Source organism: Aquarana catesbeiana, linkage group LG05 (genome assembly GCF_042186555.1).
Source record: "Aquarana catesbeiana isolate 2022-GZ linkage group LG05, ASM4218655v1, whole genome shotgun sequence".
In the NCBI taxonomy this organism is placed as follows: domain Eukaryota; kingdom Metazoa; phylum Chordata; class Amphibia; order Anura; family Ranidae; genus Aquarana; species Aquarana catesbeiana.
The window spans coordinates 12,897,812-12,909,820 of NC_133328.1; the positions used below are offsets into that span (position 1 = coordinate 12,897,812).

Genomic DNA, 12,009 nt, shown 5'->3' on the forward strand with positions numbered 1-12,009 from the left:
ATAATTCTAGTCCTAGAGCTTCTCTGTAACTCAAAACATGCAACCTGTAGAAATTTGTTAAACCTCGCCTATGGAGATTTTTTAGGGGTAAAAGTTTGTCGCCATTCCACGAACGGGACACAATTTTAACCACTTGCTTACTGGGCACTTAAACCCCCCTCCTGCCCAGACCAATTTTCAGCTTTCGGCGCTGTCGCACTTTGAAGGACAATTGCGCGGTCATACAACACTGTACACATATGAAATTTTTATCATTTTTTCCACACAAATAGAGCTTTCTTTTGGTGGTATTTGATCACAGCTGGGATTTTTATTTTTTGCTAAACAAACAAAAAAAGATCGAAAATTTTGAAAAAAAAAAAAAAATCATGTTTAATAGTTTGTTATAAAATTTTGCAAACAGGTAATTTTTCTCCTTCATTGATATGCACTGATGAGGCGGCACTTATGGGCACTGATAGGTACAGTTAAGGCGGCACTGAGGGGCACAGATAAGGCGGCACTGATGGCCACTGATAATATGGCACTGATGGACCCTGATGGGTGGCACTGATAGATGGCACTGATGTGCAGCACTGTTGTTGAGGCACTGATGGGTGGCGTTGGTGGGCACTGGTAGGCAGCACTGTTGCCAATTGCTAGGTGACACTGGCAGGGGGCACAGGGGGGCACTAATGATCTGGCGGCAGCTTGCCGTGATCGGGACTGAGCCTCATAGACTCGCTGATCACAGAGCGCACCGCGCACGCCCTGCAGGGGGGCGCGCAGGCCACTCGGGCAGGGGACTACGTCAACAGACGTAGTCCCGGCAAAGCAGGTCCGCGCTGTAGCCGTTATTCGGCTATAGTGCGGATCTGAACTGGTTAAAGTGTGACATGTTGGGTATCAATTTACTCAGCGTAACATTATCTTTCACAATATAAAAAAAATTGGGCTAATTTTACTGTTGTCTTATTTTTTAATTTAAAAAAAGTGTATTTTTTCTAAAAAAAAAAAAGTCCGCTGGTAAGACCGCTGCGCAAATACTATGTGACAGAACGTATTGCAACGAATGCCATTTTATTCTCTAGGGTGTTAGAAAAAAAAAAAAATATATAATGTTTGGGGGTTCTAAGTAATTTTATAGCAAAAAAAACAAACAGTTTTTAACTTGTAAACAACAAATCTGAAAAAGAGGCTCGGGGCTTAAGTGGTTAAAGTTCATCTGAGTGTAAAGGCAGGTGTCCCAATACTTTTGACAATGGTGTATAAGATTATCTATCCTTACCTGACCTAAAATAACATGTCTCATATTTTTAGAGCTCAGCTCTGGGATTTCCTGGAAGGTCCATCCCGGGTCCCTCTACACTGATGAATAGAGAAGTCCCCGTCCAGTCCTGGCCTTGTTCCTACTACCTGAACATTGAGCGGCGATGGGTCCCTGGCCGCCTCTCGCTGACTCCCACCCACCTGCGGTTCAGGGAGGACAATGCAGAGACGTTCTCAGTGGACTTCCACCTGTCCAGCATCAGCGAGATAAAGAAAGAGTCCTCCAGTTACATCTTCAGCTCCATCACCGTGCTGGAGAAGGACAACGCCAAGCACTGGTTCAGCTCCCTGCAGCCGAACCGGAGCGCCGTCTTCAACGTCCTGGAACATTTCTGGAGGGAGCAGCTGTTGTCACCGCGGGGAGAACAGGGTGAGGCCAAGACTTCCAAAGGGAAGGAACTCATTAACATTGCCACCGGGTCCCAGAAGAGGCTGGAGGACACCACCAGGGTACTTCACCACCAAGGGGAGCAGTTTGACAATGTCATGAAGGACTTGAATAAAATAGAAGCAGACATGGCCACTGCCAACAGGTGAGCGTGAAATATTCAAATATAAAGCAACGTTGGTTTTCTTCTTGTGGAGAACTGCGGTAAATGAATTCCCTATTCCTGTCACATTTAAAAAAAAAAAAAAAAAAGATGGTCACCAGTCATCTCTATGACCGTCGGAGGCCCGGGCGCGACGTTATGACGTCACGTCCGGGACGCGGATATAAACAAAGCCGCGATCGCGGCTGGTAAGCATGAGATCGTGGATTTTTTTTTTTTTTTTTACGATCTCATGCTTTCCCCTGGAGGGGAGATGTGGGGTCTTATTGACCTCACGTGTCTCCATAAAGAGGACCTGTCATGAGCGATTCCTATTACAAGGGATGTTTACATTCCTTGTAATAGGAATAAAAGTGATCAAAAAAAAAAATGTAAAAGAAAGTGTAAAAATAAAAAAATTAAGTAAAATAAAATAAGAAAATGAATAATTTTAAACGCCCCTGTCCCCCCCCTGTATCTCGCGCTCAGAGGCGAACGCACACGTAAGTCCCGCCCACATATGTAAACGGTGTTCAAACCACACATGTGAGGTTTTTGCCACGTGCGTTAGAGCACGAGCAACAATTCTAGCCCTAGACCTCCTCTGTAACTCTAAACATGTGACCTGAAAAAAAATTTAAAGCTTATCAGTGCCCTATGGGAGATTTTTAAGTACCAAAGTTTGGCGTCATTGCATGAATGTGCGCAATTTTTAAAGCGTGACATGTTGGGTGTCTATTTACTTGGCGTAACATCATCTTTTAGATTATACAAAAAAATTGGGCTAACTTTGCTGTTTTTGTTATTTTTTTTTAAATCATAAAACAGTTTTTTTTCCAAAAAAAAAAAACATGTTTGAAAAATTGTTGCGCAAATACCGTGCAAGACAAAAAGTTACAACAAGCGCCATTTTATTCCCTAGGGTATCTGCTAAAAAAAATATATAATGTTTGGGTGTTCTGAGTAATTTTCTAGCAAAAAAAATGATGATTTTTACATGTAGGAGAGAAGTGCCAGAATAGGAATGGAAGTGGTTCAAATTTACCTTTTTTTTTTTTTTAATTGAAAAACTTCTGGCCTGTCCCAACCTCCCATGCACACACACCTAGGCAAATGACGTGCACTTTGACCGCTGTGCCTCCAGGGGTATGCAAATCGCATATCCCAAGAGGCATAGTCCTTCACTGAGAAAGGAGGAGGGCGGCAGGCCTGGTGGCGCATCATTGAGAGAGCTGACAGCATCCCGATGACATCATGTAAGAAGATGGTGGCTTGGGAGCGTGTCAGAAATCATGAAATCAGGCCGAGACAGAAGTACAGTTAAATCACACTTGTTTAACCACTTGACGACCGCCTCACGCCGATTTACGTCGGCAAGGTGGCACGGACAGGCAAAATCACGTACATATACGTGATTTGCCTTCCGCAGGTGGGGGGTCCGATCGGACCCCCCCCCCCCCCCCCGGTGCCCGAGGCGGTCGTCTTTTCTCCCACGGCGATCGGAGATGAGGGGGGGGGCCATCCGTTCGTGGCCCCCCCCTCGCGATCGCCGCCGGCCAATGAGAACATTCCTTTGCTGCTGTATGCTAAACAGCAGCAAAGGAAATGATGTCATCTCTCCTCGGCTCGGTAATTTCCGTTCCGGCCCGAGGAGAGAAGACATCTATGTGAGTGCACAACACACACACACACAGTAGAACATGCCAGGCACACAAAACACCCCGATCGCCCCCCGATCCCCCCCCAATCACCCCCCCCCCCACCCGTCACAAACTGACACCAGCAGTTTTTTTTTTTTTTCTGATTACTGCATTGGTGTCAGTCTGTGACAGTTACAGTGTTGGGACAGTTAGTATTACCCCCCTTTAGGTCTAGGATACCCCCCTAACCCCCCCTAATAAAGTTTTAACCCCTTGATCACCCCCTGTCACCAGTGTCGCTAAGCGATCATTTTTCTGATCGCTGTATTAGTGTCGCTGGTGACGCTAGTTAGGGAGGTAAATATTTAGGTTCGCCGTCAGCGTTTTATAGCGTCAGGGACCCCCATATACTATCTAATAAATGTTTTAACCCCTTGATTGCCCCCTAGTTAACCCTTTCACCACTGATCACCGTATAACCGTTACGGTTGACGCTGGTTAGTTCGTTTATTTTTTATAGTGTCAGGGCACCCGCCGTTTATTACCGAATAAAGGTTTAGCCCCCCGGTCGCCCGGCGGTGATATGCGTCGCCCCAGGCAGCGTCAGATTAGCGCCAGTACCGCTAACACCCACGCACGCAGCATACGCCTCCCTTAGTGGTATAGTATCTGATCGGATCAATATCAGATCTATACTAGCGTCCCCAGCAGTTTAGGGTTCCCAAAAACACAGTGTTAGCGGGATCAGCCCAGATACCTGCTAGCACCTGCATTTTGCCCCTCCGCCCGGCCCAGCCCAGCCCAAGTGCAGTATCGATCGATCACTGACACTTACAAAACACTAAACGCATAACTGCAGCGTTCGCAGAGTCAGGCCTGATCCCTGCGATCGCTAACAGTTTTTTTGGTAGCATTTTGGTGAACTGGCAAGCACCAGCCCCAGGCAGCGTCAGGTTAGCGCCAGTACCGCTAACACCCACGCACGCACCGTACACCTCCCTTAGTGGTATAGTATCTGATCGGATCAATATCTGATCCGATCAGATCTATACTAGCGTCCCCAGAAGTTTAGGGTTCCCAAAAACGCAGTGTTAGCGGGATCAGCCCAGATACCTGCTAGCACCTGCATTTTGCCCCTCCGCCCAGCCCAGCCCACCCAAGTGCAGTATCGATCGATCACTGTCACTTACAAAACACTTAACGCATAACTGCAGCGTTCGCAGAGTCAGGCCTGATTCCTGCGATCGTTAACAGTTTTTTTGGTAGCGTTTTGGTGAACTGGCAAGCGCCAGCGGCCTAGTACACCCCGGTCGTAGTCAAACCAGCACTGCAGTAACACTTGGTGACGTGGCGAGTCCCATAAGTGCAGTTCAAGCTGGTGAGGTGGCAAGCACAAGTAGTGTCCCGCTGCCACCAAGAAGACAAACACAGGCCCGTCGTGCCCATAGTGCCCTTCCTGCTGCATTCGCCAATCCTAATTGGGAACCCACCACTTCTGCAGCGCCCGTACTTCCCCCATTCACATCCCCAACCAAATGCAGTCGGCTGCATGAGAGGCATTTTCTTTATGTCCTCCCGAGTACCCCTACCCAACGAACCCCCTCAAAAAAGATGTCGTGTCTGCAGCAAGCGCGGATATAGGCGTGACACCCGCTATTATTGTCCCTCCTGTCCTGACAATCCTGGTCTTTGCATTGGTGAATGTTTTGAACGCTACCATACACTAGTTGAGTATTAGCGTAGGGTACAGCATTGCACAGACTAGACACACTTTCACAGGGTCTCCCAAGATGCCATCGCATTTTGAGAGACCCAAACCTGGTACCAGTTACAGTTATAAAAGTTAGTTACAAAAAAAGTGTAAAAAAAAAAAAATATATATATAAAATAAAAAAAAATAGTTGTCGTTTTATTGTTCTCTCTCTCTCTTGTGCTTCTCTTTTTTACTGTATTCTATTCTGCAATGTTTTATTGTTATTATGTTTTATCATGTTTGCTTTTCAGGTATGCAATTTTTTATACTTTACCGTTTACTGTGCTTTATTGTTAACCATTTTTTTGTCTTCAGGTACACCATTCACGACTTTGAATGGTTATACCAGAATGATGCCTGCAGGTTTAGGTATCATCTTGGTATCATTCTTTTCAGCCAGCGGTCGGCTTTCATGTAAAAGCAATCCTAGTGGCTAATTAGCCTCTAGACTGCTTTTACAAGCCGTGGGAGGGAATGCCCCCCCCCACCGTCTTCCGTGTTTTTCTCTGGCTCTCATGTCTCAACAGGGAACCTGAGAATGCAGCCGGTGATTCAGCCAGCTGACCATAGAGCTGATCAGAGACCAGAGTGGCTCCAAACATCTCTATGGCCTAAGAAACCGGAAGCTACGAGCATTTTAGGACTTAGATTTCGCCGGATGTAAATAGCGCCATTGGGAAATTGGGGAAGCATTTTATCACACCGATTTTGGTGTCATCAGATGCTTTGAGGGCAGAGGAGAAATCTAGGGTCTAATAGACCCCAATTTTTGCAAAAAAGAGTACCTGTCACTACCTATTGCTATCATAGGGGATATTTACATTCCCCGAGATAACAATAAAAATGATTAAAAAAAAAAAAAAAATATGAAAGGAACAGTTTAAAAATAAGATAAAAAAGCAAAAAAATAATAAAGAAAAAAAAAAAAAAAAAAAGCACCCCTGTCGCCCCCTGCTCTCGCGCTAAGGCGAACGCAAACGGCGGTCTGTCGTCAAACGTAAACAGCAATTGCACCATGCATGTGAGGTATCGCCGCGAAGGTCAGATCGAGGGCAGTAATTTTTGCAGTAGACCTCCTCTGTAAATCTAAAGTGGTAACCTGTAAAGGCTTTTAAAAATGTATTTATTTTGTTGCCACTGCACGTTTGTGCGCAATTTTAAAGCATGTCATGTTTGGTATCCATGTACTCGGCCTAAGATCATCTTTTTTATTTCATCAAACATTTGGGCAATATAGTGTGTTTTAGTGCATTAAAATTTAAAAAAGTGTGTTTTTTCCCCAAAAAATGCGTTTGAAAAATCGCTACGCAAATACTGTGTGAAAAAAAAAAATGAAACACCCACCATTTTAATCTGTAGGGCATTTGCTTTAAAAAAATATATAATGTTTGGGGGTTCAAAGTAATTTTCTTGCAAAAAAAAAAAACTTTTTCATGTAAAAAATAAGTGTCAGAAAGGGCTTTGTCTTCAAGTGGTTAGAAGAGTGGGTGATGTGTGACATAAGCTTCTAAATGTTGTGAATAAAATGCCAGGACAGTTCAAACCCCCCCCAAATGACCCCATTTTGGAAAGTAGACACCCCAAGCTATTTGCTGAGAGGCATGTCGAGTCCATGGAATATTTTATATTGCGACACAAGTTGCGGGAAAGAGACAAATTTTTTTTTTTTTTTTTTTTTGCACAAAGTTGTCACTAAATGATATATTGCTCAAACATGCCATGGGAATATGTGAAATTACACCCCAAAATACATTCTGTTGCTTCTCCTGAGTACGGGGATACTACATGTGTGAGACTTTTTGGGAGCCTAGCCACGTATGGGACCCCGAAAACCAAGCACCGCCTTCAGGCTTTCTAAGGGCGTAAATTTTTGATTTCACTCTTCACTGCCTATCACAGTTTCGGAGGCCATGGAAAGCCCAGGTGGCACAAAACCCCCCCAAATGACCCCATTTTGGAAAGTAGACACCCAAAGCTATTTGCTGAGAGGTATAGTGAGTATTTTGCAGACCTCACTTTTTGTCACAAAGTTTTGAAAATTGAAAAAAGAAAAAAAAAAAAGTTTTTTCTTGTCTTTCTTCATTTTCAAAAACAAATGAGAGCTGCAAAATACTCACCATGCCTCTCAGCAAATAGCTTGGGGTGTCTACTTTCCAAAATGGGGTCATTTGGGGGGGATTGTGCCACCTGGGCTTTCCATGGCCTCCGAAACTGTGATAGGCAGTAAAGAGTGAAATCAAAAATTTACACCCTTAGAAATCCTGAAGGCGGTGATTGGATTTCGGGGCCCCGTACGCGGCTAGGCTCCCAAAAAGTCCCACACATGTGGTATCCCCATACTCAGGAGAAGCAGCTGAATGTATTTTGGGGTGCAATTCCACATATGCCCATGGCCTGTGTGAGCAATATATCATTTAGTGACAACTTTGTGCAAAAAAAAAAAAAAAAAAGTGTCACTTTCCCGCAACTTGTGTCAAAATATAAAATATTCCATGGACTCAACATGCCTCTCAGCAAATAGCTTGGGGTGTCTACTTTCCAAAATGGGGTCATTTGGGGGGGTTTTGTGTAGAGGTCGACCGATATGGGTTTTTCTCTGGCCGATGCCGATATTTACAAATCGCGGTGGCCGATGGCTGATATGTGATGCCGATTTTTTGGGGCCGATATATTAGGCCGATTTTTTTTTTTTTTTTTTTTTACCTTCATCTCATAAAATCTAACAGTTAGACCCCTTTCACAATGGGGCGTTTTTCAGGCGCTTTTGGGCTAAAAATAGCAGCTGTAAAGTGCCTGTCAAACGGCTCCCCAGCAGTCTCAGTGTGATATCCCGAGTGCTTTCACACTGAGGCGATGCGCTGGCAGGATGTTAAAAAAAAGTCCTGCAAGCAGCATCTTTGGAGCGGTGTATACCACCACTCCTGCCCATTGAAATGAATGCGCACCGCTGCCGAAGCGCCTGCAAAGCGTTTCGGCAGCGGCGCTTCAGGGGCACATTTAACCCCTTCCTCGGCCGCTAGCTGGGTTATAAGCGCCCTGCTAGCAGCCGAATAGCGCTGCTAAAATGATGGTAAAGAGCTGCTAAAACTAGCAGCGCTTTACCATCAACGCCTGCCCGCTCCAGTGTGAAAGCAACCTTCAGTGATACGGAAAATTTTTTACATTTAAACATTTATTAAACAAAACAAACCTCCAATCAGTTCACTTGTATGTAGAATTTAGATAAAAAAAAAATATAAAAAAACACCTCTCTTAAATATTAAATACACAAAAACAGCTAATCAAAACTTCTGGATGAAAAAAAAATGGGCTAACTTTACTGCTTAGTTTTTTTTAAAATTTATTAGTGTATTTTTTTTTTTAAAAATTGCATTTCAAAGACCGCTGCGCAAATACCGTGTGACATAAAATATTGCAACAACCGCTATTTTATTCCCTAGGGTCTCTGCTAAAAAATATATATATAATGTTTGGGGGTTCTAAGTGATTTTCTAGCATAAAATACAGGATTTTTACTTGTAAGCAACAAATGTCAGAAAAGATTTAGTCTTTAAATGGTTAAACTGAGAACTTCTACACACGAATTTAGTTCATTCAGAAGTGTAAACATTGTATCCTTCAGGTTCTTTTTATCAGATTTGGCTGCCCAGAGAGGGGGAGAAGTCGCTTCACACAGACAACTTACACTGACTTCTATTACAGAAGTCTTTTGCAAGTCACGCTGAAGCTATATCGGCTTTTTTTTATCAGCACAATCGGCCGATGCCGATTAAGTAAAAAACACCAAATATCGGCCGATATATCGGTCGACCTCTAGTTTTGTGCCACCTGGGCATTCCATGGCCTCTGAAACTGTGATAGGCAGTGAAGAGTGAAATCAAAAATTTACACCCTTAGAAATCCTGAAGGCGGTGATTGGTTTTCGGGGTCCCGTACGCGGCTAGGCTCCCAAAAAGTCCCACACATGTGGTATCCCCGTACTCAGGAGAAGCAGCTGAATGTATTTTGGGGTGCAATTCCACATATGCCCATGGCCTGTGTGAGCAATATATCATTTAGTGACAACTTTTTGTAAATATTTTTTTTTTATTTTTGTCATTATTCAATCACTTGGGACAAAAAAAATGAATATTCAATGGGTTCAACATGCCTCTCAGCAATTTCCTTGGGGTGTCTACTTTCCAAAATGGGGTCATTTGGGGGGTTTTGTACTGCCCTGCCATTTTAGCACCTCAAGAAATGACATAGGTAGTCATAAACTAAAAGCTGTGTAAATTCCAGAAAATGTACCCTAGTTTGTAGACGCTATAACTTTTGCGCAAACCAATAAATATACGCTTATTGACATTTTTTTTACCAAAGACATGTGGCCGAATACATTTTGGCCTAAATGTATGACTAAAATTTAGTTTATTGGATTTTTTTTATAACAAAAAGTAGAAAATATCATTTTTTTTCAAAATTTTCGGTCTTTTATAGCGCAAAAAATAAAAACTGCAGAGGTGATCAAATACCATCAAAAGAAAGCTCTATTTGTGGGAAGAAAAGGACGCAAATTTCGTTTGGGTACAGCATTGCATGACCGCGCAATTAGCAGTTAAAGCGACGCAGTGCCAAATTGGAAAAAGACCTCTGGTCCTTAGGCAGCATAATGGTCCGGGGCTCAAGTGGTTAATATGAGAGCCCACCATTATTTCCAGGAGGCCCTATGAGAGCCCACCTTTATATCCAGTAGGCCCCATGAGAGCCCGCCCTTATATCCAGGAGGCCCCCCCATGAGACCCCACCCTTTATATCCAGAAGGCCCCATAAGACCCCACCATTTATATCCAGAAGGACCTATGAGAGCCCACCCTTATATGCAGGAGGCCCAATGAGAGCCCGCCCTTAGATCCAGGAGGCCCCTCCCCATGAGAGCCCACTCTTAGATCCAGCAGGCTCCCCCCATGAGAGCCTGCCCTCATATCCAGGAGGCCACATGGGAGCCTACCCTTATATGCAGGTTGCCCCCCATTAAAGCCCTCTCTTAGATCCAGGAGGCCCCCCATGAGAGCCCACTATTATATCCAGGAGGCCCCATGAGAGCCCACCCTTATATCCAGGAGGCCCAATGAGAGCCCACCCTTAGATCCAGGAGGCCCAATGAGAGCCCACCCTTATATCCAGGAGGCCCCATGAGAGCCTGCCCTTAGATCCAGGAGGCCCTTCCCCATAAGAGCCCACCCTTAGATCCAGCAGGCTCCCCCCATGAGACCCCACCCTTTATATCCAGAAGGCCCCATAAGAGCCCGCCCTTATATCCAGGAGGCCCCTCTCCATGAGAGCCCACCTTTAGATCCAGGAGGCCCCCCAAGAGAGCCTGCCGTTAATTCCAGGAGGCCACATGAGAGCCTACTCTCATATGCAGGTTGCCCCCATTAGAGCCCACTCTTAGATTGAGGAGGCCCCCCATGACTGCCCGCCATTCTATCCAGTGGGCCCTGTGAGAGCCCACCCTTAGATATCAGAGGTCCCACGAGAGCCCCCCTATATATCCAGAGTCCCCCCCCTTACATTCAAGTTCAGGGGGACTGTGGGAGGGTTATGGCTGGCTGTCTGGCAGTGGATGTCTCAGTCTCCATATTGAAAAACACAGACCACTACGAGCCAGCTGGGGTATTTACACAGAGTCGCTGAGGGCCGGATAAAATCTCGTAGCGGGTCAGATGTAGCCTGTGGGCCATAGTTTGGATACTCCTAGGGGGAACAAGACAAGCAGTTTTAAATACCCAATTTTCCGGCCCCCCCTGCTCAGTCCTGAAGTACTGTGAGCCCAACCTGCGTGATGATGCGCCCCCTAGGGGACGTGTAACCAACAGACTGGGCACCCAGGATGGGAATTTCCGTTTCCAGGTCATTCTGCCCTGAAGAGTACCAATGGCACTGGGTGGAGGGGGAAGCCAGTGATAGCAGTGGAGCATAAAGGGGGCAAGTAGAAAAAAAAAATCCAGAGTTCCACTTTAACTGAGTTTTTTTTTTTCCTTTGAGAAAGGTCTGAATATCGTTCTCACTGCAGGAAATGCGTTCAGAGAAATCATGCTGATGAATGTGGATACATCCATAGCTGTACAGTGTTAGAGGACATACATAATTCATTACCATCCTTTACCATTTCAGCGCCCGTGTGACTATGTCCCCCCGCCATCCCTCACATCTCCGCACATCCGTCCAAGGCTACTGCGAGGTTAATTTAAGAAAAGGAAAAAAAAAGTTTGGACCAACCCGCCTTTCATTAACACCGGCCAGCTGCTGCTTTACAAGTGAGGAAGGAATTAAAAGCTGGGTCAATATTTTCTCTGGAGACTCTCCAGTGGCATTAAAAGGAGATCGGGTTGTGTAGTCAGGGAGAGCGGGCAAAGAACCTGAGCTGTGAAAGCAATTCCGTCCTGATCTCACTGGAGATACGTGGATGAGGCCGTCAGACGGGGTGTGCTGGGATCACGGGAACATCGCCTCTTCTCTGTCTGTCTGTTATGATAATCAAATTCCCCAACAATCAGGTCTGCAAGATGCAAGATGCAAAGGGGACTTCAATTCTAACCTGTTTAATCAAAGCAGCTGCAGACCACAGTATTTATATAATCATTTATGGGTGTGTGTGATATATATATATATATATATATAAGAGAGATATATATCTATAGATAGATAGAGAGATATATATAGATATCTATAGATATCTATATCTATTCTATATATCTATATATATATAGATAGATAGATAGATAGATATAGATCT

At 44.7% G+C, this 12,009-nt stretch overlaps 1 protein-coding gene across 2 annotated transcripts in view; it reads left to right on the plus strand.

Moving 5' to 3' along the window:
* SNAP47 (synaptosome associated protein 47) overlaps window positions 1–12,009 on the plus strand; it is a 77,558-nt gene that overhangs the window by 1,856 nt on the left and 63,693 nt on the right. For both annotated transcript variants that reach the window (XM_073629443.1, XM_073629444.1), the window contains exon 2: window positions 1,300–1,841. In XM_073629443.1, the coding sequence (XP_073485544.1) occupies window positions 1,351–1,841 (491 nt within the window). In that variant the 5' untranslated portion in view covers window positions 1,300–1,350. The remainder of the gene's footprint in view (window positions 1–1,299; window positions 1,842–12,009) is intronic.